Source organism: Topomyia yanbarensis, chromosome 3, assembly GCF_030247195.1.
Source record: "Topomyia yanbarensis strain Yona2022 chromosome 3, ASM3024719v1, whole genome shotgun sequence".
Taxonomy (NCBI): domain Eukaryota; kingdom Metazoa; phylum Arthropoda; class Insecta; order Diptera; family Culicidae; genus Topomyia; species Topomyia yanbarensis.
Genome location: NC_080672.1, coordinates 29,817,087 through 29,844,404, shown reverse-complemented (window position 1 = coordinate 29,844,404; position 27,318 = coordinate 29,817,087). Strand labels below are relative to the sequence as shown.

The following is a 27,318-nucleotide window of genomic DNA, read 5'->3' as shown; positions in this document are numbered from 1 at the left end:
GAAAATATACTCCGATTGAAGAAGAAAAGACGAGTTTGCAATCAAAGTAGCTGGTAAACATTATTGTATTCCGAAAAAAAGAATTTGAATTTCACTACCACTACGCTCATTCAAACTCGTGGCTCATAAATTGGTAAGGTATGCGACGCACCTAATCCCTAAATCCTAAATTATAATCTTAAAATAATCCATTTTATTTATACTCAAAATAAGATTTACAGTTTATGATTTTAAGACAGATAGTCACGTAGCGAACATGTTCGCGGTGGCCTCATGATGCTGATGCTTGAAGCGATATAAAACTTCGATGTTCGCGATTCTCAAATAAACGAGGCATTCGCTTTATATGTGTTCACCGAATATCGCTTCGAAACTCTGTGGAAATGTTCCAAAAACGCAAAAACCACGAGCCAAGAGCTTACCTCGTGTTCGACGATGTGTGCTTCTAAGGTTAATGTGAACTTTTTCGAACATTGTAAAGAGCGAACTAGATGCGAAGCTCGCTTCGTCCGAGCAGAGATAAGTTTTACCCCTAAATGTTCGCAGCGATTGTGTCAAACTCATCGATTGCATGTGGTATGCTTGAGAAGGTGCTTCGTGAAGCTTCGAACAGCAATCAATTCATTTTTCGAAATTTTCCTGCCCTGGCTGGCACGGACACAGAACAAATGTCACGCAAAATGGAACACACTCCAGCCAAGTATTGTTTGTTTAGTGAGTAACGTGTGCATGGTGATTCTGTTTTGTTTACTACCGTATTGTGTCCAGTTTGGCGAAAAAGCAGCTTTACATAATACCAGCGCAATGAATGTTTGGAGGAGGGCGAGTGTTGTTTTGTCATTGACTACCAAACGAATTGGCAGACTAACACTCTAGAGTGCTAATGCAGTGAAGTATTGTGTACAATGTCCATACTCAGCACCACGAAGAAACGAAGGTACCAATTTATGGTTTAGTCGGTTAATGATACTGGTATGCAGCATTAATTCGTTGAAGTGAGAATACCAGAATGTTAAGCTGAAAGATAAAATGGTTACAAAATGGTTGATTGATGGAACGGTTCGCGGTATGGTGCGCTACTTGATGTACAAAAGAGGGTTACATTTTTGACATTGAGGTGTGATTTGAAAATCGACTCAATGTTGTAAAATGTTGTTCTGAGTCAAGATCTCTTATGGTTGTGCAACTGTAATAAGCTTTAGACTAAACCGTACTTATCGAACTTCTCGATTTTTCATCATTCGCAAAATAGTATACATGTTCTCATTTCAATTTCGTGTTGGAATTTTCTAAACTGATATCTCCGCCCCAAGTTATAGTCAAAGGAAGGCCAACGGTGAATTGTTCAGTTACACTATACCCGCATAGTGATAAATCGCTCGTTACACCACATTCGACCCGATAACGCATTGAAGAGTATGACACATTCGGAAATAAAAACATTTAGTCAACCCAACTCTAGTGAAGGTACAATCGAAAAAAAACTTATTTCCTTTAAGCTCGGCATTTGCTTCCCTCGCAAATATCACGTGCAGGTCGGGTGTAGAAAAAGCTTGAAAGTATGTGTATACTGAAGTAACGTTATGGGCAGAGGTAAACAATTCGGAAGGGTTGATTATTTATACTGAACACAATTACACGCCGTTCATTTCAGAATCACCTAGGCCATATAAATTGTTTGCGCTTTGTTAGATGCAGAAACCTTACTCGAGAGCTTAATTTGTCATTGCCACTATTCCCGAGGCTGGTTGAAATGTTTTGTTATTGATCAAATGTCAAGAGAGCAAAATATGAATTTTGATACTCATGTTGATTGAATTTGGTTCTTCCAAATAAGCCGTCTAAGTGTCCAAAATGCTCGTCCCTAATAAAACCATATTAATTTATCTGGGTTACATATAGTTATTTGTTAAATCATTATCATGTAATATCACAAATGTTTCAAGCTTCATGTAACTGTCAATTTGTTATTGTTATTCAAGTTCCTCTCATCAGAATCCGGCACTAACTTAGTGTCAAGACTAAGCTATCGCCCAATGGACTTGCGGGACATCACGCAGGACTAGGGGTTGGCTCAGAAACACCAAATGTTTTAATTTTTGGAGCTAGCGTCAATCCGGCGCTAGCTGAGTCCTGTCACTAAGTTATTGTCGGAATTGGAAACGCTCTCATATAACTAATTTAGTTATAGGATTTGTGCCCTTTACGCGCAAAAATGTTTTCTCCTTAGTGGAAAAAAATAGTTTCGAAATTTTCTCTACTAAGGAGAAATATAGCATAGTACATGAACTCGTCAACAAACCGGCACAGTGGTCCAGACACTTCCACCTCGTAGCAAGCATCATCTTGTTCGCTGCCAGCGACCATGTACTGTGTGTTGTATAAGCTCATAGTTTGTCTAATCATCGCACCCAGACCCGTAAAGGGGAGAGGGTAAGGAGGGTCTACTGGGGAAACTACCCAGAAGGGCGGGGTAATTTTAATGTTATTAACTTAAAAATGTTAAAGCTGATATAAGTGATCTCTGGAAGCTCATATAGAAAAGCGTTCACAATATTACTGAGCTAATCCATCTAAAATAAAACTACAACAAAATATTTCATAACAATATTATACAGCAATATTTTGTTTGATACAAGAACCAGTTCGAACATGTTCAGGCAAGCTATTACGATACAATTGCATACGTCATTTATTTATTTATTTAGTTATTTATTTATTTGAGGCCATTCGCTACTGCACACGTCATGTCTGATGATACCGTATGGCATCACATGCGGGAATGGCTTAAGATAGTAGTTGAGTACGCGATTTGTTACTAGAAGATCTTCTTTCTTGATTAACTTGGTGATCAATTTGTTTGCTTTCTCTAGGCTTGTCATTTTCATCTACACTATCCTGTATCCGTATTTTGAAGTAGATGGTCATCGTGGTCGATACTGACTGTTGATTTGGAGGTTGTAGGTGTAACATACCCGATCAGAATGCAATAACAAGATTATAACAGAATGCAATTTTCGTAATAAGCTGTGTTATAAATCTGGTCTCGTTAGTAGTTAAAATAACACAAAATTATAACAAGTAACAGCTCGAGATATAGTCTTGAAATATTTTTGTTATGTGTTTCTGATCGGGTAGTGGTCGGATACATTGTGCACAATTTTTATTGTCCCGATATCTCCGTATTGTTCAATGCAGTGTAGTTTTCAGGTTACGTTGGGAGAGATCGTGTAGTCGTACCTCGATTTGGTCAACTTTCATATACACGGGGATTTTCATTCTAATAATGTCATTCTCAACGACGTGCTACATGTTATTATGCAAAATGAAGCTTTCCTACATGGGCACATCCATCCATAGATATAAATTCTAGTTCTATGTCCTATCAAATCTAAAAATACAGATAAAATAGATCGTATGTTGAATTTTTGCATTGCTCAATCCAAACTGCTAGATTTAAAAACTGGTTTACACAAGTACTCCAAGTGCGATTTCCGTAGCAACGTGCATGTGATCCGTTATATTTATCCGGAGTAGTGTGAGTGCCAATTTTTCATGTGAAAATGTGATTTTTGATATACCTGACGCAAAGCATCATTAAATTGCATTTTGATGTCAAAAATACAGTTTAGCTATGCATCCTCAGTCATCGAATGCAGCTTCTCATATACAATAGTGATGCGGCATATATCCCAATTGTTCAGAACTAACGGTAAAACATACCCTTTGAAATCAGCTTTATGTTCAGCAGATCAAAACTGGAATCCAATTTAATTATGATTCAGTACATACAACTAACATATTGTCTTTTAATTTGTAACTTACAATTGTTTGTTTCCCTTTCACTTTGCCGTTCTTCCTCCTCGTTACACCTTTCGAAACCAACAATACGATATTGATATTTAATCTAATCTCTGTTGTTTGTCACCAACTGATATGTATTCGTCCCTTTCGCTTTTACTACGTACAACGCCACGCACGATTAATTCTCGTGTTGTCACTCTTCGCACTTATCTCCCTTTCCCAACCTCGTTTTTCTTCGTCCACGTAAAGCGGTACAGTTTCCTTCACTATTAAAATCCTGTGCCGTTCTATCTCCAAGCACCTTCGTTCACTTGAGAAAACCGTCCACAATCCACTTTAATTCAACTATCTCGCAACTTTAAACACTTTCTACTAATTCTCTTTCTTGCCTCCTTTTTCTATGATTTTTCTGACATTTCACTCCAATCGCTATCACTTCATTTCTTCTCACCTTCTTTGTTTACATACCCTATCAGCATTATTGATGCTCATCTCGATGAGATGTCAACGGATCTGCATACTCACGCGGCAGTGAGACAGTGGGCCCAACACCAATTGTCGAGGAGAATCGCCTCAAGACGATTTTTTTTTCTACATTACCATTTCTGACTGACCATGTTCATGATCAGAATACTTCTAAAAGGTCCCAACTATTCAACTGATACATGATTTACCAAAAAAATGCGCTCTTTAAAAGCAAAACAGTTAATATAGTATTGATAATTTTCGCACACGCACACAATCCTTAATAATATTTTTGTACGTTAATAAGCATTATTTTACATCTGTGTTGTAATTCTTTGAAGGACAAACTCGCAAAGTGACTCTATATTGGCTGAGTGGGTCATTTGACCGGATGCCTATTGGCCAAATGGGTCATTTGGTCGACAGGTTTCGGTTCAAAAGTTATTCGGCTGAAAGCAATACATACAGAAATGTCCATTCTATTTGTCTGAATAACCGTAATAGAGAAATAGATACGACTTAATTTGTAACGAATTTGATTTATTTACCTTCAATTGAATACTGTTCATTTATTCTTGAATTTACAACATTTGTTATTGTCTGTCAAAGCTTTCTGTGGATATTTTCCTTCTTTTTAACATGATCTGTTCATTCTATACATTTCATTTACATATATACACAGAAAAATTGAGCTATATTTTGCATATCCTTCGAACAGCTCGATGACGTTTTCAGTTTTCAGAAAGAGAGAAGTATCGGTAGAGGTATGTACTCATTTATGGTTTATAATGTTTTAAAGATATGTTCATCTGTCGTAATATAATTTATTAAGATATTCTTTAGATAGATTTTCGAGATGATGGATTACTTCATTTTAAAAATTTTTAGTAACGAAAATTGACAGAAGTTTGAAATTTATTTGATTCGCAGGATTCTCAACTCAAAAAAGCGAATAGAAATAAATTTAAAGAAGCTTGAACTATTACATTTGTAGGAATCAAAACATCCCAAGATTGTAATGGATTTCTGGTGTTTATAATACAGCCACTGTAGTGTCTTTTTCTCAACACCTCGAATCGAAATCATAAAATGACCTTTAGTTTTGGATCTGATACTAATTTATAACATTATTAAAAGGCAAGTAGAAAAATTTTTATATTGAAAATCGTAACTGTCGAAAAAATAAAATTGACCTAATTCGAAGATTATCATCTCATTATTGAAAAGTGTGAAAAACTCCATATTTTATATGTCTATCGTAGAGATGGGTCGAAAAATAATTATAAATAATAATAATTAATAACAATAAATGAACAAAACCATAGCTTTTTGAACATTATATTAACATTGTAGGGTGAACTTAAACTTTTGACTGGTAGTGTATATTCAGTCTAGAATATAAACTTAAACGAAAGGGGGATTGGGGCAAAACAATCACGATAGCATACCCTGCGGTCTTTGTTAATGCCATCAACAGACATTGATAAATTGAGTAAATAAGTCTGGATAATTCTCCACTTCGACAATAAAAACTTATATTTTCACACGACAAATTATTAGCATTCACAAAACTTCTCCAGATAAATTCAAAGCATTATTTCTCCGGATAAATAAATCCGCCAGAGAATGAACGAATGAGTTTATCACGGTACTCTTTTTTGTGCTCGCTGCCCTGCTGGCGCTATTCCAAAACACGACAAAACAAGTCTATCGTATTTCTTTGTCGCTTGTCTTGGAAATGAAGTGTATATTTTGACACTTTTATTGATTCCCACGCAAATAAAATATTATCACCTTCTCCGGCGAGAAGAGAACAATCAGATAAAATTTATTCTCACGCTATTTGTGGAGACGAATAATTTTGCGAATCATCTTATCCCGGAAAATTTGAACATCGAGTTAGCTTCTTCTAGTGTGAGTGAGAGAGAATTACAATGCCTGATCAGCAATTAATTTTTCAGACCTTTTAACATAAAAACAACTTTCTTGGTAAACTTTATTCAACGTTTTCGCATTTTGGGAACATTTTTGCCCACTGTGCATTTGCTGAATAAGTTAAAATTCTTAATTTCTTCGTATTATAGTTATATTCGCATATCCGTATTATATTCGTATTTTTTAAAATTTCCCAAGAATTTCAAAAACTTTGTTCCATAAACTGCAGCCTACACCAATAGTATTTTGTATGTTAGCTCTTTAAATTCAACGTTATTGGCTTTAGCTGATGGTTTAGCAGAGTTGAACAACAGTTTGTGCTGAAGTTTCAGTGGGAGACTGATTGTCATTAGTACACAGTGTAGTTTGAGAATGGACAGATTCAGGTTCTAGAAAAGCGAAGGAAGGAATGAGGTGTTTCAGCCGCATTCTCACCACTCGAACACCATTGAGAATGCCTGGCCAAAAATTCCCCCATTTATCGTCCTTGACTTAGAGAGCTTTGCCATATTGCGACATACGTTTTTCTAATAGCAGCAGCGGGTGTTCCCGGAGACAGAATGTGCAGTTTTACTTCAACTGCAACGTTCTGTCGTGTACTGAAAAAGTAAAGGTATTTTCCAGATATATTGATAACAGGCTTCTACAATGTGTTGTGATTGTAATTTTCGACAGTTTGGAAGCGCCAGATTTTGCCATATACTATGTTATTACAGTGGCGTAACCAGAAATTTGGTTTGTGGGGGAGGGGGGGGGGGGTATTTCGGTTGATAAAAATCGTTGATTTTTCGAAAATGTTCAAAAAAATATAAGTTTGATAAATTACTGAAAGTTCAGAAAGAAAAGTAGTCTCACAAATGCCTTTTATAGTTTCTTTTATAATACGTCAATGAAGCCAAAAAATGCATATGGAAAGTGCGTTAAAAGTGGAATACATGTTCGAAAAAAAATTCTTGCGGTCAAGATCAGATACGTTCGAAACCATCAACTTTGAAGGTTCTATAACCTCAAAGAAGCTTTCGGACACAAAAAGCGCATCTTTTGATATAATTATTTTAGTGTTTAATTTTCCTAGAAGTAATTATGGAATTATGGATAAACTCTTCAAAAATAGTAAGAGACTTGGTGTCTTCCGCAAAGTTGTTTATAGCGCTATTTTAAACAACTTTGTTGAAAATATGATGGCTACATGAATGCTGCAAATCGAGATAAAAGGCTTTTTCGCGACAAAATCTGGACAACTAAAACACTACTCTACTCTTGAAATATTCAACGTACTCTTGAAATATTCAACCCAGAAATTCAAATTTCTTACAGATATGGAGGTGTGTTCTATCTTAATCCATTCATGCCTATGTTGTTTGTGGACAAAAACGTTTTTAAACAGCTATAACTTTTGTTTGAGGCAAGATTTCTTTACAAAAACAAGTAATGCTAATAAATGCGACTATTGCCTTTCATTTGAGTATTGACAGTTGCAAGGATCAGCTCTAGAACTGAAGTTATTGCAATTAGTCTGATTGGATTCCGATGTAGCAGTGCTGCCAGGGACAGTTTATGTTGATGACGGAAAATGAATTTTTCATATATCTTCGTTATGTTGCAATATTTTTGAAAACTGATAAATTTAGACTGTCTTTGGCTACGTTTTCCACACAATTGGACTATTGTAAATATTCTAGGAGAATTGCATGGAGCATTAAAAGGTAAAAATTGAGCAACTTCTAGCACTGGCACTGCAAGGGAAGGACCTATCGTCATGAAAAAAGGCTTTTCGTGTTTCTTGATCCCACCGTTTTTAAGAAAAAATGGTTTTGAAACCCTACATGCACTAGAAAAAAGTTGGGCGTAAAAGGGTTAAAATACATAATTCGTTAATATGTAAAAACCACAAAAACAATTCGAGCAGGTTTTTATCCCTCTCGTTCTGCCTAGTACTTGGTATGAAACCGTCATTACCTTAACTTCATTCCTCAATGGTGCTTCGAATTGTGCACAAATACTTTTGACTTTTTAAATTTCCTAGCAACAGTGCCAACAGAAAAGTCTCGTCTTCTTCTGAATGGTTGTGTCACTATCTAATCCATTTGATCGTTGGTGGTTATTTTTTATTTCTAGCTTGTGGCAATCGAGTATTAGACGTTTTTTCAAATACTGTGAACAGAACTTGTAAATTAGCCCAGCTTTTTTAAAAGTATTTTAATTAGATATTCCTGATTTACATTTGAACGTTGTATTCATGTCTTCGACGAAGTTTTTTTAATTTCAATCTTTAATCTTTAATCTTAGGGACTTTTGGCTCTTTTTCCAGGTTAGAAAAATTTCTAACCATATGTGCGGGGGTTGGGAATCGAACTCAGGTGAGCTGCGTACAAAGCAATCGACTAACCAACTACGCTATGCCTGCCTCCATCCAACAAAGTTGTCAGAAATAGCATTTTCGAAAAGTTTGCTGAAGATATTAAGTCTCGACATTAAGTACTCGTACTTGCTTGAAGAGTAAATTCTCTATAATTACTTCTGGGAATATTGACCGCCAAAATTATTTTATTAGAAAATGTGCTGTTTTACGTTGTTAAATTTTTTGAAGATACATCCAAAGTTAATAGTTTCGAAATAATGTGATCATGACCGTGATAAAAGTTTTTGAGCATTAATTTTATTTTACTTCTCTATTGAAACTCACAACTACTCCTAGTATACAAAATTTTATTACACTGTTAATAGCCACTAACATGAAATAATTTTTTTTTTATTATTTCCAATCCTGCTTAGAGGCTATTCAAACAGAAAGTGTCATCTTGCATCATTTTCCACATACTTCCCGAAATGTTATTCTCGTTATTAATTACATTGAGTTTCTGTTTGAACTCTACACATTCTCGAAATAAATACATTTTCAGTAAATATTGAAATGTATCCAAATATTAGGTGAGCAAGTTTATGTTTATAGACAATCAACCTAGTCAAACTTCGCTTTCCATTCGAAAAATTGTCCCTCATGCATAATTTGGAACATCTCTTCAAAAAAAGCTCATAATAATATGACAACTATGGAGTTTCGACTAAGAGACCTGTTTCAAGATCCTATTCCCACAATTTTTCAAATGTTTTTATAATGCATTAAACAATATGGTGATCAGACAACATACTTCCAAAATTATCATTGTACAATATTTAATTAAATTAGTCAGTATCAATTAATTTGTTTTCTTTTTTAATCCAATTAATTTTGGTATGATGGAGGGGACTGACTGTGTTGACTGCTAGAAATTCCTTCCAAAATACGCGAAACCCTAGCTGCAATCGAGAAAGATGTTAAGGCGACGGATTTGCAGAGGACTGAAAATCTGCTGTCAGGACTGAATAGCCTAAAAATATGTTCTGTTATGGTTAGGAGAAACATCTGGAATGTTCGGTCACTACAGGTACGCGTATAGTTAGGGTAACATCTGCTATGTATATCCAAAGTATCGGCACAAATGGCCTGGTATGAATTACGCTCAATGCAAAACTTCATTTCCTCGAAGCACGGGGTCATTTCAACGGAAGACTTGATAACCATTAATGGCATAATTGGCACATCAACCAAAGACAAATTTTGCAATAAAGATATGAAAGTCGGAAGGAAACAAAAAAAAACAAATGAAATGGAATGCGAACCGTAATTGTTTCAAAATGATACAACGGCTCGAAACAATCAAACCATTAGAGAGCGAAGCTCTACGCTCATTCAAAAGTTCATCTCCCAAAAAAATTATTTGCTCCATGCGTGACCCCATCCGACGAAAAGAAAGCTCACGCACCGACTGCCCGGAACCGCCACCCCATCAGTGAGTGAGTGCCAAAGAGGACCAAAGACCAGCTAGCTACACTGCCGCACACGGGAAGAAAATACGGGAAATTGGATTAAACTTACAGTTCTGTTATGTAAGTCTCTCCGGCAGCAGCCACACACCAAAAAAAAACAACACCAAAACGTTCTTACCGTTTCTCACTTCTTGGCTCTCGGTGAACGTGCTTCAGTTCCACACGATCCGTGCTGTAGAGAACACGTTTGCTCGCATTTTCGACGGTCGCTCGGTCCGATATATGTGTACAATGATTGCCCACTTAACCCGAGTGAATGCGCGCGCGCAAAATCTGTTCCGCTGATAAAATCGCTCGCGTGTGAAAACGGCACTGAAACCAAAATAACAACACCAACAGCGACTCACTGTTATCACTCTAGACTAGATAAGAGTGACAACGATGTGAGATAAATAGACGATGATTCGCGAAATCAAGAGTCTGCGAAGTAAGATGGCATTTTATCGTGATTATCTGTTTGTGTTTTGCGAAGGCGATTAACCGATTACCGTGGATTTCTTATCTGTTGTGGCAGTGGAGGAGACAAACGGCCATAGTTTGCCCCGCAAAAAATTTATAATGGATTGTGATGTGAAGATGCCATTGTGTCAGTGCTATATTGTGTGACCAAACAAAACGAAAAGTTGTCAAAAGATTGCGTCAAATCACGTCCAGATTTTCTACTTCGAACGGAATCGCTGCAAATTGCTTAATCACCAGTGGACGGACGTCGTTTTTTTCAGATGACTTCTAATTAATTTGTGTGAGGATGTGACAATTGTCTTGTGCGTCGACGGTGGGAAGGAATGTTCATTTTTTTTATTGGTTCACTTTCAGTTCTTAGGTAACAATGTCGGATCAGAGTTCGGTGATTGAGGTTTATTATGAGTGCCATTTCAGTTCAAGTGGTTGAAATGTCCGGTTTGGAAACAATTTGTTGCAACTGTGTAGCTTAATTGGGGAACAATCAAGGTAACGCGACGGCGAACAGCCTGAGGCTTAGAATGGTGGATTGTCATCAGTGTAACACCGCAGTGAAATTGTTGTTCGCGTTCAGTTTTTGGTATGTCGTGTAGCAGAAGGCACACTTTGACAGTTTGGAAACTAATGTCGACGGACTCATTTCTATATGCTGCATAGAACATAGCAAACGATGATAGATCCCGACACAGTTTGGCACCTTACTTCAATAATTCCCGAATCGTGCTCCGATCAAATCCCACTCTTTAAAAATCTGTACTCTAACCGAAACGAAACATTTGGATCATGACGTGATTGCAATGAAAAATCTCCTAGATGGCTTTGGCATCCAAAGGATTATTATAAATTATGTCACAAATCACCCAGATGCAGTCTCATTCCGTGGGGCGTTGCGATAATGGCTTGGAATGGGTGGTATAACATGTGATGACTATTATTGCAGTCCGAAAGAATTAAGCGAAAAATAAAACTTGCAAGGACACAACATGATCTGTAAAATCCGCTGGAGTGAAATGAACGTCCAGTATAAACTTTAGACATGTATTTTCAATAGCTCCATTGAACCAGACATAATTGACAGTGTAATTGGTAGCGCATATGGTCAAAGTCCAAAAATACTACAGGTTCAAAGCTAGCCTATGGGAGATTTTTTACAGCACCTTTTATCGCCGTTTCAGAAATTTCTTACCAACTTGTTTTTCCGTGGAAAGTTTTCCAAAAAATTGAAAAAAAACATATTTCATATAACGAAGGACTAACTATACAAGCGAAATCTATTTCTTCTGTATATAAAAGTCAATGTTACATGATTTATAGACTCCCAAACGGCTTAACCGATTTCCGTAAAAATTTCTACATAGTAGGCATCCGTTATGGAGAGTGTTTGTTTGCTATTGGTTGGGGATTATCTGCCCGCTAGATGGCACTTCGGAACAAATTATGTTTTCCTCCTATTTCGTTGGAAGTCGCAGCAACGCGCGATGGGTATTAGCTAGTTGCTTCTAAAATGACTGGAGGACAAAATATCTCATTACAGATCTGTATTATCGATAATATCGTAGCAAAACATTCATACGACATATTTGGAGAAAACGGACAGGGGTATCAAAAACTATTGCCAAAAGTGAATCCAGAAAAAAATTTCGGGAGGGGTCCGAAATTTCGATTTTAGAATGAAAATTGTACAATTAGTAATACACAATAACCTTATTTAATGAGTATGACTATTGTTATTGACTTGTCCATCACATTAGACAGGGCACCACAATATGTTATCGGTTTTTATTTCGTCCTACAATCAATGGAATATGCTTCACTCGATACCAATATACAGGGTGTTTGGTTCATGGTTAAGATCCTCTCGAAGGGCGATAGAGGATCATATTTGGAAAAAAAATCGTTCTACACATACCATCAAATCTCAACCGTTACATAGTTATTGAACTTTTTCTGTAAAGAACTAATACATACAACTAATTCAAAAAGAATACATTGTATTTTTAATCTTCTAATTCCATTGGAAACGCGAAAAAATTTCCTACTGAATGGTGTCGTCACCTAATTCAGTTAATGAGGTTAAGTAACCTTTTTGAAGAAATTTATTTTTGACCGATTTTTCGTTCATTTTCCGAAAATCTTAATAGTTAACACCATCATTTTAATGATTCAGATTGGTATCTAAAAGAGCTGCATAATTTGTTTTTCGACATGATACAGTTATCTCTTCTTGTTTTCATGTGTTTGGGTTATTGAACCTGGATAATTTTATCTTATTTCCTCTAATACTCTAGCTCTAATTAAAAAAGTAAGGTACATAATATGTTTTTTTGCTCTTATTGGAAAGCAAAGAAAATTTTACAGGGAAAGATGTATTAATACCTTTAAGTTAAGTTACTTTAGAATTCTTTTAGAGGTAAATTAGTTTAAAGTTATTTCTATTGTTAGCATTTTCGTTAACTTTCTTAAAAAAGTAAATAATAAACATCACCCTTATTACCGCCGAAACAATGCATCTCAACAAGTTCCTTCTTTGTCTCCATACAACTATCTTTTTTCCTTCTTTGACTTCATACAACTATCTTTTTTCGTTTCGATGCAAAATTATTTTTACTGTATCATTCCATAGGCAAAAACGACGATTGCGTACCCACTGCTGTTGTGAAGACGTCAGGCTGTGTTTACTTTAAAATTGCAGCGAAATGAAAAAAGATAAGGAAAAGGGATCAGATAACCTGTCAAGGGACATCAAACGAACAATCGCAACGTGAATTTTGTTAATTTGTAACTGACACCAGCTTGCTATCAGTTAGACGATATATCCAAACTAACACCAAATCGGCGTCAGTTAGACATTAAATCCAAACAGTTCACACAACATGTACGAACGCCTGGTACCGAGAGATGTCTCGGTAAGCAAAGCATAGAAGCACTGGTTGCTGACGAGTATAGTAAACAGTTAGTTTGGATATATCGTCTACTGATAGCAAGTTGGTGTCAGTTACTGACGAGTGGAACACGCAACATTAAAATCCAACTTATTTAAGTTAGGTTTTGTTTCCTTTAGCTCCAATTGGTACATGCTTTTTTAATTTAGGAAAAATAAAGGTTGCACTAATTTGGAGCTATTTTGCGTCTAAAAGTAATTTATTTCTCTTAAATAAAACATATTTGTGCATAATTAGGTAGGAAATTTTCTCAGCTTTATAAACTTCTTTATTTTCAAGCTTTATATATTTATAAACCTTGAAAATAAAGAATAAAGCAGTGGGGGTGGGCGTAGCGTATTGGTAAATCGATTGCCTTGTACGCAGCGCACCTGGGTTCGGGTCCCGACCCCGCACATAGGGTTAGAAATTTTTCATAAGAGATTTTTCTAACCCGAAGAGGCGAATGACCTTAAGGTTAAAACCTCTATAATCGAAAAAAAGAATAAAGCATAATTTTAGCCTAGATTCTTTTAAGCACTTGCAAGTCGACTACAGAAAAAGTTTATTAATGAAATTACAAAGAAACGAGGAGAGATAGGAATACGTTGTTGAAGTACAAATTATGGATCGTCTTAAAATTAAAATTTTATAATAGATATTGATATGTTCTTAATTCATCATTTTGAGAAAATTAACAAAAACCTCTTCAAAAACACTAACTTTTAACTACACACTTAAAAATATTTACATCTCGCAAGATGCACATACTTTTAGTGGATGTGTTGTAATAATTGTAGTTTTTTGTATTAGTTTAAATACAATAATTATGTGCTAGTTATATCTCTATTTGTGAATGTGCTCGTGTAAGTATTTTTGACAGCTAAGCCAGGGAACGGATGCAGAAGAGGCATATATAATAGAATAGTGGGTAATCTTTCCTAGGATTCGTGGGTCACCGGTGAAAATAGCGGTGTTCAATTTCAGGTCATGAGCTATTTACAGAAGTGGAAAAGAGAATGGGATTAATGTAAGGAAAGAAAGAAAGTGAATCTTTATCTTTCAAATTTATATGAAACCAAATACTAACTAAAGACTTTTTGGTATGTAAATGTGTGCCTTCGACATTTTCCGATAGCGTCGACCTCAAACTGTGCGCAAATAACTCAGTTGTGGACTTAAAACCAGAGAATGCGACCGCACTTTTTTGGGTGAGCTAATACCGAATTTTGAAACTTTTGTGTACATTGTTGTTTTTCGACATATCAGTCATTTTCACGATTCAAATAATTCTGGAGTCTTAGGAATAGAAGTGGGGCCACTTTGCCACGGTGGGGTTTTGTTCATGTTCAGGAGTGTTTCAGTTCTAGATTCATAATTTTGACAGTTCTATAATATAAAACTGAAAATTTTAAAACTAGAACTTGCTGTCCCCAGCAGCAGTTTTAGCGGATGTTTTATTCAGTTTAAAATTCATGTCTCGCCATGCCTTTAGCGTTACTGCATTCAAATTTATTTTTCCCAGCCTATCGGGTCTAAGCGTCTGTGTTGAGTGCTCTCCATGTATTTAAAACGCAGTTCTAAATGTGTTTTAAAATCAGCAACAAATAGAACGCCGTCGTATAACAGTTTTAAATTTTAAAACAAAACTGTTAATTATAAAACAAAACGCTCTGCTGGGTATGTGAATGTTTCAGTTTCAGTTCTATTTTGAAACTCCTATACAAAATAAAACGCTCCTGAACATGCCCTTACCCTACTATTGCTCTTCAACATCTTCAATTGGTAATCTCTTTTAAAATCGTTTGAATAAAAAAATGCGCAACTTATTATTCCAGGACTGGTAGCTAAAAACCAATCCCGCCGAAAGCCCATTTCGCTGATTTGGCCGAAAGCCCATTTGGCCGAAAGCCCATTTGGCCGAAAGCCCATTTGGCCGAAAGCCCATTTGGCCGAAAGCCCATTTGGCCGAAAGCCCATTTGGCCGAAAGCCCACTTGGCCGAAAACCCATTTGGCCGAAAGCCCACTTGGCCGAAAACCCATTTGGCCGAAAGCCCATTTGGCCGAAAGCCCATTTGGCCGAAAGCCCATTTGGCCGAAAGCCCATTTGGCCGAAAGCCCATTTGGCCGAAAGCCCATTTGGCCGAAAGCCCATTTGGCCGAAAGCCCATTTGGCCGGAAGCCCATTTGACCGAAAGCCCATTTGGCCGAAAGCCCAAAAAGCCGAAAGGCCCAAAAAAATAGTCAAAAGATTACTCATATGTACTAAAATGATTCCAAACACACTATTTAGATTAAACAACAAAAAATGAAGTTCGTAGGAATCGAGTGCTGATTCATCCCAAGTGCTGTTTGGCCCCATGCTAAACTGACTCTGACGCCATTTCGTTACAAATTTTATAACTTTTCCCACAATAGTTGGATTGATTTGCATTCTTCGACAAAGCTGTTGTTGGTAATACAATTATCCTTCTTATTTTTACTTGCACTCATAAATCGATACATACAGGGCCCCTTAGTGGTGACAATGCAACTCTTTTTGTGCTTTCTCCGTGTAAAATGGCAGAAAAACCCATAAAAACTTCGTACACGTTGATCCGGTAGCTAGACTTGTCAAATTTGAAGCAGACACTCCTGGTGGAACTAGGATTCGACTCAGTGGTGTATCGAGTTTTCAAAAAATCGTTTTTTTCTGGGTCTGTCAACTGTCTACGCTCCCTTTTATATTTTTCATAACTCTTTATAATGCCGAATTTTAGAGATTACACCCGAGAGTGCTCCGTCACTGAAGCGAAGCAATGTTGTCACGACAACTTGAAAACTTCATATGGACCATCCATATACCACGTGGACAATTTAGGGGAGGGTAGGGGTCACGAGAAAGTCCACGTTTGTCCATGGGGAGGGAGGTAGGAGTATGGGAAATGTCCACGTGGACTTATCATTATATTTTTTTTTCTTTTTTAAGAAAATGAAATAAATTTTTATCGTCATTGATGCGAGCGCTTACCTTCACATTTTTTCAAGAATTTGAAATAGTCAAAGTGCCTATAACAGCATAGTGTGTGATGGCAACTATCATTAAAAAAATCAGAGGAAATCGTACGAAACAAAATCCAAGAAAAAATTTCTGTCTAAATCATTTGATTCAATTTTCTGTGACTCGGTCAAACTCAACTAACTTTGAATTTGTATGTTTGTGGTTGAATTTACGAGCCAATTCAAGAATTCATAGGTTACTTCAATTTTATGTTATTAAGGGGGACGTCTGGTGTATCCCCTTAATTGTTAGTATTGAACCTCTAAAAAGGTCTCCCGAAATCTTGGTGGCCACGCTGAACTTCTTTTGTTTTAAACAGCCATGCATTCCACGCGCGTATTTGTTATAACACACGCAGGTTTCAATTTTTAAGAGAAAATACCCAATAAGTCATTTTCTACAGCGTTTCTTCCGTGATGCAATTTGACGTGGGACACCCTTTAATAGCATTTTTCTCGAATCATTTTTTTTTCATTTTTTTCAAATTGACGAACACGATAACTCAAAAACTAATCCACGAATTGACTCTTTTTTGTGAAGTTCCCGAAAAAAATTGGAAAGTTAACGTGGAACATCGTAGGGAGGTGGGTAAGGGTACAGGGATTGTCCACGCTTATGCACGGAGGGGGAGGAGAGGGTTAAAAATGAAGGTTTTTTGTCCACGTGGTATATGAATGGTCCCATATTGAAACAACTGGTGCATCAGTAATGGAGCATTCCCCTTGCTACTTATTCTTTTAACCAAGGTGCTTAGAGTTATAAGGTGATTCGTCTTTGGCAGTAACTGGGTGAGGAGTGAGGTAAGCGTGTAGCAAGCTGCGGGGAAGAAAAATGACAGCGAACAACTTTGTTTGCATACTGAAATCCAAGCAAACATGCATGAAGGTGTAGTAAACAATGTTGTTAGCTGTCGTTTCCAGCACCAACATGGCTGATCGGCGATTTCAAGGATCGTATCACCTGAGAATAAAAGCTCCTTGCTTTTAACTACGTTTTTAGGCCATGGCCAACTTTTCCACTTTGCTACTGCCTTGTGATTCAAGCCAAGCCCAAATGTGAATTGTGTGATATTTTGGGTTCTTCTGAACTATGCAATACATAATCTTTAGACTAATTATGATTAAGGTCTCTTACCTCAAATCCTGTTGTAATTGGATTAGATGCACTACCAAATACCAAAAACAACGCTCTCAGAACCGTCAAAAATTCCATATGACAATACAATTGCAAATCAGTGGCATCGCTGGGAACCTACATAGCTAAAATAGGTATATGATGTCAACGGCTGATATGTACGCGTGTAACGGACCAGATGGTTATGTGCTCAGATGTTGGTATTGTATCAAAGTTTTCTTCGTGCGAAGCACCGGCGGCGGTGTTCGACCGGAGACCGGAGAAAACCACGGCAACGAAGATAAACAGTTGTGGTTGGTTTTGTATAAATTTTGCTGACCTTGAAGGTCCACCTGCTGCGGTGGCGGCCGGTGCTGCTGAGAGTGCGGTCTAGGCCGAGAGAGGTAACTTTTTTATTTTTTTTTTTTGGCAAAGCGGTTTCCAGTGTCGCATTATAACCAGCTCGAACAAGATAATAGTTAGTGATGGCGTGAAAGGCCGCCGAGCAAAAAAAAAGACGCAAGGTAGCACGAATAATTTTTGCTATCTTGACTTGACCGATTTCCGCGGGAAACTATTTAACCGAATAAATAAACGAATTAATTCTATTAGTCTCAAGTGTCGACAGTTGGGACGTGAATTAGCTTCGTAAATGGATTGTCTTATGCAACGGTCGGTGGTCACCTCGATGAAGTGAGTTGTCAGCGGAAAATAGCGAAGCAAGTGTTGGTCCTTGCGGAAAAAAACAAAACCAGCTAAGATGCGTACCTACATACGTATGAGTGTATTATGGTCGAGCGACTGATGGCGATGGTGGCAACAATAGAAAGGAGCTTGGAAAATTGACAAGTTGCACAATACTTATGCACGTTGCGAGACACCTGCTGCATTTGTAATAAGCAATGATCGATGATATTATGTAAAGGAAAGTTATCTTGGAATTTGCAATAACTGGTATTTTGCACTTAACATATTTTTTGCGCAATCGAATAAAAAATCAAACAAACTGAGTTGTTCAAAAAACTGCATTCTGAATTATATCGCTGTTATTGGCAACATACAACTGTTACACATAAACATATGCGGGGTGTGGTACCCAACCGGATCTGTACCATCTGGAAACCTTCGCTCGGTTGAAGCAAAATTCTGAGAAGGTTTTGGTTGTTGTTTTGATCTGCAACACACCCGCTGCTTCGAGTAGAGCTTCGAATTGGGTGGGAGATCATTGACTCCTATAACTAGATGGATGGTGTGGAATGTTTCAGAAGGCGCAATCGTTGGCAGCTACGACAGAGACGATTTGACAGAAACAATAATTAGTCAATCTTACACGGAGTCGTGGTCGTATGATTAACATGTGTTAATGATGTTAAATCATATGATCTTTTCTCAGTGGGTGATAGAACAACTTAGGTAGACTAGAAGCAATTTGAAATTAGTCACGTAAACCGACAATCGAGTCACAAATTCTGCTTAGTTTCTAATGATGTGCTGTCAAGCTAATTGTGCAACCTATTGGAACTAAAGGCTTACCATTCCGTTGAACCATCCTAAACACAACAAAACCTACATCTTCGCATTTGCGCCCAACTCAACAATAGATACCAAACGAATCGGCCGGAAAAACAGAAACTACTCTAACGAACGCTGATACAAAATCGATTTCGACTACTTTAACGAGATCTTTAAATCGGAATATTCTACAATCTGCAAACAGTTCCCGTTAGCTGCCAAGAACGCCCGCAAAAATGGCTCTTATCCGGGAAGCACGTGATTTTTTTTACGCGGAAATCGCTAAGTGTTGGGCAAAAAATACAACTTTTTGAATTTTGGATCGTTAGTGAACTTTCCAGAACCGCTCGGAACCGCTGGTCGTCGTATTTTGCACACATACGGCAGCTGGCTGTTCCGGCATGCATACTTTTGCTGACTCCATTCAGCAAATCGATATGAATAATGGGATTGGGAGCATCTAGCGTTCAGGTGCTCATCGCGCGTTGTTGGTAGATCTGGGAGAGAAGGCAAAAAATGGTAATTTACCGGTGATTCGCGCTTTTTTTTGGGTTACCTGCACTCGAATGTAGAACATAAGCAACGCGTATTGAGAAGGTTCAATTCGGGCGAATTAAAATTAGCTGAAGATGACTCAGGAAAATAGGCCATCGGGAAAAAATTGAGGGAATTTTTCACGTTTCAAGTCACTGGCAGAATGAACTACTGAGCTACGCGATCAAACGATGCCATCACACTCTTGAAAGAAAGACAAGCCTTTTTCGCTGGGAAAATAAAATTTCAACTGTAAGTGAAGTATAAGTCATCGCTTTGAATTAGAAATTATTTGCCAACTAAATGAAACTTCCGTATTTCTACATATTTTTGTCAATTTTTTGAGAAAATATAGAATGTTCTTCCAGCAATTGTATCCGTCATCAACTACAATCGGTTTGTGTATAAAAAGTATAGGTTATCGCTTTGAATTTGAAGTCATTTGCTAATCAGATGAAATTTTCGTACTTTTACGTACTCTCGTCTATTTTTTAGCAAATACAAAATTTTTTTTACAGAAATTGTTTCTAAAATCAATTATTATCGATTGGTGTATAAAAATGTCGATCATCCCTTTTATTTCGAAGTTTTTTGCCAACTGAATGAAATGTCCGTATTTCTACGTAATTCTGTCTATTTTTTGAGGAAATATAAAAAATAATCTATCAGAAAATATAGCCGAAGTCGATTGTAATCCACTGGTGTAAGAAAAGTCCCGTGTATCTTATGTTTTTACAAACTGGAAAAAAATGAAGGAAAGAAAATTACATCACACTACCGTCGTTGGGTCTTATTGACGCAGTTTACTGCTGCGTGTTGAAGTTTTGTTTATTGGTGATGAAGCTGCGCGCACTGCACTGTGGATCAATCAGTCCGCAATCTCTCACGTTATCGTTCGTATCCATTTTGTCATCGGTACTGCTTTGCTTGATGTTCACGGTCAACTGTTCTTTGGTTGTTTTTTGTTCTTATTGATCGCTATTGTGAATCTGTCCTCTTCGGCGTTCGCTTCTTTGTTGGTGGTACTGGCTGTCAGCTTGGAGATATTGGGCATAGTTGTTGTTGAGCGAATATTTCTTTCTGTCAGATCCGTAGATAGTGGGTTTGCAGCCGTTTGTGGTTTAGCTGTTTTTGATTGTATTAGGCGGACTTTTCTAAGCTGCTTCTGTGCAAGAGTTTCCGTGATGTAGTGTTTCATTACAGAATTGGCACGTAGGAATCTGTCCTGGATGCGTGACCAGCGTTCTCTGATTAAATGTGTCATTTTCGGTTCATCTGCATGTAATGGTTACGTATGAAGGGATTGGTTTGATCGGACGCATTCTCACCACACGAACACCATTTGAAACACTCAGGGCCGGCGGAACATTTTTTTTCCGAGTGGGTAGTAAGATTCATTTCTACTCATACTGATAAAAGTTCAGACATAGCGTGCGAAAATGAAAATTTCCTGATAATAGCCATTTCCAAAAATTGGAAAAAAATAATAACTCATCTAACCGATTTTGATCAAAAATAGGTCATTGGATGCGGAATTAAATGCTCTCCTTAAATTTTTATTAAAACAAAGACGTTTCCTTATAAAAATGTTGAGCAATTTTTATATTTTTAATGAAAAAATAGCAAACTTGTGGTTTCTTTCATATTGTTGTTCCAAAACCGCATAGTGCTTTTAACAAAAGAACATAACATAGCATACCGTTGTTAAGAAAGTTTCTTCTTCTTTCCAAAACACTAAAAAAAATTAAAATCGGTTGAAAAATGATCTCGCAAAAAAATTTTAGTGCCGAAAGTTTCGAAAAATTGTTTTTTTTGCTGTAAAGGAAGATTTTGAGGGTATAAAACATTTTTCATACATTGTTTTGTGCTGAATTTGATAAGATCGACAACCTATACTAGGTCTCTTGAAAAGTACAAAATCACTGTAGCACCGTGATATCGATCAAACATAATCCTTTTTGATAGAGATCAAGCATAATCCTTTTTGATATTAACCATATCCATTTAATACAACCGGCCCCTGGATGATCTACTTCCAGACCAAAGATAAGCCATTTAGCATCAGCGGTATATCGCGTGACCTAACTAAACAACACTCGGGCGTACACGAAGAAGTATATTTTCTACATACCCGCTCGGGAAGTAGAGATTGATGGTGTAGTCTCCGAGAGGGGCCTTAATTGCGAAATATAGGATTGGCTCCTTCCCGAACCCTTCGCTTCTGTCAGTGTAAATTCTGGTATGCAAGCAATTGCGTTCGGCCTTTTGCTAGATCTGTTCTTCCAAACTTGTAGAACGGAGCTGGTCTATCCGTTCGCCTTTTTATGCCGCGGGGTATCAACTGCCGTCGTTGCAAACAATGGAGCCATAGAGTCATTGTAGAAACAAGACACGGTGTGGAAAATGCGGAGAGAATCATGAAAAGTTTTACTTCTGTGGAGATACTCCGCATGAACTGTCGATATATCCCGCATGTAAATTATACGGGGAAAACTGAAGCATTCTTTTGAGAAATGCTCCGAGAATAAATGCTAAAGAGGGCCATGTCATCGGCCAGGACTAATTTCTACGCTCTCTAGTTCACTAAAGAGCGAGATTCGAACAATCTCATTGAGGGAACATCTTCTAATGTGCCTATAAATTTGCGAAAGAGGTGAATCATTTCCTCTCCCAAGTTTCCTCGTAAAGGCTTGAGGGTCTCTTGATGGGGGCTGTTACTAAACCGATGAGGGTGCGTCAGCCCTATTATTTTCTTAGGTTTTACACAATGCATTGGCATTATGTGAAACCTGGTAAACTTCCGACGTAGATCTTCCACAATTTTAACATTATTCGCCGTGCTATTATTTCAATCGGATTAGCCTTTGCTCGGTAACAGGTATTGAAATTATCGCTTGTCATGTCCGAATCAAAGGCAAAAACTTATTGATGTTGTTTCCATATACATGGCACAAGATTTATCATTATATTCGACCTAGTTACAATTAATGTGCCCATTGATTGAAAGACGCTGCCACTATATCCGTAACAATAGAATCAAAACAAGAAATTCCTCCTGGTGGGCAGATAGTGCACAGAATTGTAGGCGCAAAAGTCCTATAAGGACTTTCTGAACGTCCCAATTTTTTTTTTCGAAAATACGCAGCGTTAGAAGCGCAAATGAAAAACTTGATGAAGCGGAAAATCGCGGTTATTGGCACCGGTTCGACGACAGACTAACGAGAGAAACAATATTTCGTCTGGTGGCTAGGCCCTATGTTGTGTACTCGATTCAACCTTTGACCGGAATACACGGAACCAAGAATCCTTTTTCGACAACAACAGCATTCCATGTGCATCCACATATAAGCGTAAAGATTGTTCTTTAAACACACAAATTTATCTGACAGCAAAAATGCTCGCGCTAAACATTGTAGTACGAATATCACCGTAACGTTAATTCGTGGCGAATGAAAACAAATTTAAAGTCCTGCTATGCATGGCTTCTATGCTAATTATTATGATTTTATTAGTTTGAGTTATTTCACATTGCTCCATTGCAAGGAATGAGAAAGGTGACACTTAGATTAGATGAGACGACGGACGCTTAGAACGTGATATTATTGAAACATCACGTAGCTTCAACGAGTTTTCAGTATTTTTTGTTAGAGAACGCTCGAAATTTGGCAAATTTCGTAGGACAAAGGAAGTTTAGGAATCCCAAAGGTATCAACAAATCTTGATTTAAGAGGGATGGATAAAGGTCGTGACTTCCTTCGGGTGATATCTCCAGTCATGTCCAATCATTGTACGATGAATGGGCATCTCCAGCGTATTGGGGTCGTGGAGAGCGGTCTCTGCACTTGTGGTGACGGTTATCGCAACATTTAACATGTTGTCTGGTCGTGCGCCTAGTGTTCTAGCGCCAGATCTCCGTTAAACGAATCCTTTTGGCCTCGTTTCAGCCCGAACTGTGCTGACTAATCTCGATCGCTCCTATATGTCTTTCACATATATATTTTTAAACACGTTAGGTATCCAAATTTAGTTATTTCTTCTATTTTGGTTGACATGCTAACAGCTACCTGAAAATCTGATCCCAAGAGTTCTTAGTGTATCCAAGGAGGCCAGTCGGCGATCCTGTTCATGATGTCCTGACAGTGATTTTCGTTTGCCGAAAAGCTGTAAGTTTAATTTCTTTTTCTTTAATATTCTTGTCCACCCTCACTTTTCCTATTACGGTCTTTGCTGCTGATGTTGGAATCAATCCCTCTTGTGTATGTTTTTTGTCTTCCTTATAAAAAGGCTACTAATGTTTCTCTTTGTTTCAATTGTTAATCAAATGATTATTCTTGTTAAAAAATTACAAATTGTAATCTAGTCTTTAAAAATATCCATCCATTATTCTGTAATTTTATACATTTAAATTTTTGGTCCTTGAGATGTAGATGTATCAAAATATATTCCCATCAGCATAAATATAAAAATAATTTCAAATTTCAAACAAATCCTTATTATTATCCCATATTTTCAAGAAATTTAAATTGTAAAGCAAAGAAATTTCAGGTTTTAGTTAGTTTCAAAGTTTAGAGTGGGTAATTCCCCCCTTGGTAATTTTCGAGTGTGTAGTACTACCCATACTACCCACTTGTTCCACCGGCCCTGAAATACTCGGGAAGAAGTTCCTCCAAGTATCAGCTGTGACGGAGTCCACTTCTCCGTATTTTTACATGTATTTTTTTATCACGATGTCAGGGCTGCCCAGGTTAAGTCATGTAAACGAACTTCTATGGAATCGTTGTCTCTATATTCGAACTCGAACTTGTTTCATCCGTAAAATTAATCAATTCATGCCTAGAACATCGAGGTCTTCTGGATTTCCTTAAAAGTATCATTGGCGTACATTTGTATTTGTGAGTATGAACGCTATTGGGTTCTAGGTCAATTGGCCCGAATTCATTTGGCCGAATGTCGTTTAGCCTAATGGCTCATTTGGCCGAAAAGATCGTTTGGCCAAAAGCTGTTAGTGTCAAGTGACAGAAAGGATCGATTGGCCGAAAGGGTCAATTAGTTGAAAGGGCCGATTGGCCGAAAGGGTTAATTAACCGAAAAGGTCAACCAACCGAAACGGTCAATTGGCCGAAAGGGTTAATTGGCCATAAGGGTCAATTGACGAAAGGGTCAATATGCTTTGAACGAATTTTTTTTAAATGTAGTTGTTCTCGAGATATTTTAAATTTAGTTTTAACAACACAATTACATTGTTTAATTCGACCTTTTCAGAAGTTAATCGTGTTTCTCCACCAACAACAATTGGTTTTTCGTTAGGCCCATAACATTTCCTGTAACTTTCCAATTGACATCAAGGCGATATTGTAAACCGTTTGAAAGCTATACAAAAACAATCAAAATATTATTCCGCGGCAGAATTATATTTTGGTTGTTTTCATGCAGCTTTCAAATGGTTTGAAATTATTGCACGTAGAAACGTCTGCGCCCTGTTAAAAAATTGCGCTTGAGTCAAAATAATCTTATTGACTGTGGAAAATGTTTGGTCTTCCATGCCGGTTAAACCTGTAAAATTCCGTCGAAATTTAGGATGCTCGATCACGATGGATCTTCGTGAAATTCCTCTACGTATTAAAACAGTGAGATGATTTTTGCAAACTTAGAAAAAATGATTTGCCCGTTTACGGTTTAAAATATCTCTAGAGCACTATACTTGGTTCACCCACACAACCTAGTGCATATAAATTTTTCTTTCATCTCCCGAATCAGAAACTGAGCAGAGATGAAAGCCAAAGTTTACCTCTGCTTTTTGGGTGGTTTTGTTCATAACATCTTCCCCCTCACCTACCATCCAGTTCCCCCATTATATCCACCTAGCTCATTCGGTTCTGGTACAGTTAATTCATTCACGGGCATTGTCTTAATGCCTTCCGCCGTTCGCCATTATTCAAAACCACTCGGTTGCCTGGGTTCATTCCGGTTCTTGGGCAGTTTCCAATTACCTACGTGTGTTTGTTGTTTTCCTGCTCGGACTGCTCTACGATTGCAACCGGGTACCGAAATAATAGCGAAATTGACCAACCGTGCGTGTGATGATGATGTTGTGAACTATTTCGAATTGCGGTTTATTGATTAATAAAAGTCCCAAATTTACAACTTTCCCTACCGTTGCTGCTAGGATTTCAATTTTACCGCTAAATTTACACAGCTTTGAAATTTGAAGATCAATCAGGTCAGTATCTAGAGACCCATTTCACTTGAGTGCTGTCCCAGGTGTGTTTTAATTTTATTTTTCCGAAAGCTTTGTAAATTGCAAGCTCAGTAGTGCGTTCACTATCTACCATAAGTCGTTTGATTTTTAAAAATGGGTTCAGCCGATAGTTGATCGATAAGACAAGGCTCTTGGTTTTATTTGTAGACCTCGTAGTACGTGTTTAAGTGGAACCTTTATCAGCATTTTATCGTTCGATAAAATTCCTCGCTGGTGTCAAACAACGTCTTTTCCCTTTCATCGAGGGTAATTTAGTTTGACAGTTAGTAGGTACTACCAGAATTATAGCCCCGCTGGAGTGCCACCACCTCTCACTGTGAAGACTGTGTTCGATGTTGATTTTTTTATCTTTCAACATTCTTCAAACATATGGAGTTCGATAGATTGTATACCTATGTATTCTCATTATTTTCGTTCCGTGTTTAAAAATGCCGCTCAGTGAAAGTGCACTTATCGCGTTTTCGTTTTCATATGGTGCTGCATCAGTGTAGTGTTAAAAAAAGAGATAGACTAATTATATCAATATTTGAATGAACACCGACTACACAGCTTTAATATAATTTCGAAACGAAAATACCATTAGTCACGTCAGTCCTGCTTGTATATATAAATGGAAAGATAAAAATTTCGTTTACTTATTTGTCCACCGGTCGATAATCTAACCTTCTAAGGTGGTATTTTTATTTGTGTTAGTTCTGGGATTGATACTGATAGCATCACCACAATGCAAGAGTGGGTTGATCCTGGTACAGTGGAAACATCTGATTTGAACAGTCTAGTTGAAATTTCGTATCCGTACTAAATGGAAATTGTGTCTTCTCTTCTCTGGTATTTGCCCTTTCAGACGTTTCACAGGAGTTCCAGCGACCCGTCACATGGATTGAAGGTAACGATTTTTCACATTAGTTGCTGGTAATACTAGCTGCTGTTTTCTTTGATCGGGGAAATGTTTGATTCTATACTTGAAATATCTATTGAGTAGCTGTGAATGGAATAAAATATTAAATTTTGTAAATAATTATTCTTACCCGCTCAAATTGAGCTGCAAAAGTGAGAACAAACCAATGAATAATGCCCAAGGATTGGAAAAGAAACATTGGAAATGTGTATTCTTACCAGCGCACAGAGGTCCAAAATACGAATTTAGCAGAAAGTTTAACTTGCTACTGCAACTACATAACTAATCCTTATAGTATGTTTAGGTAAGTTGTTGTACATATTTCGCAATGCTCTTCTTATCATTTAAGTAAGGTGAACTAAGGTGATTCAAATTGTAGCAAGATCTAAAATTGAACTTTTTATAGGTTCGAGATAGAGTTTGACTGCCTTCAAAGAAGTTATTGAAGAACAATCTATATCGTTTGAACTTTCCATTCCACAAGAAATCCAAAATTAAGTTTAA

At 37.3% G+C, this 27,318-nt stretch overlaps 1 protein-coding gene across 7 annotated transcripts in view; it reads left to right on the top strand.

Moving 5' to 3' along the window:
* Window positions 1-27,318, top strand: part of LOC131693162 (uncharacterized) — a 170,648-nt gene that overhangs the window by 87,185 nt on the left and 56,145 nt on the right. For 2 of the 7 annotated variants that reach the window (XM_058980765.1, XM_058980768.1), the window contains exon 1: window positions 10,222-10,501. Coding sequence is in view for 1 of the 7 variants with exons in the window: in XM_058980771.1 (XP_058836754.1) it covers window positions 26,761-26,802 (42 nt within the window). In the remaining 6 variants the exon portion in view is untranslated. Of the gene's footprint in view, window positions 1-10,221; window positions 11,026-26,760; window positions 26,803-27,318 lie in introns of those variants that run through there. The other 5 variants (XM_058980763.1, XM_058980767.1, XM_058980764.1 and 2 more) reach the window with 5 other exon arrangements.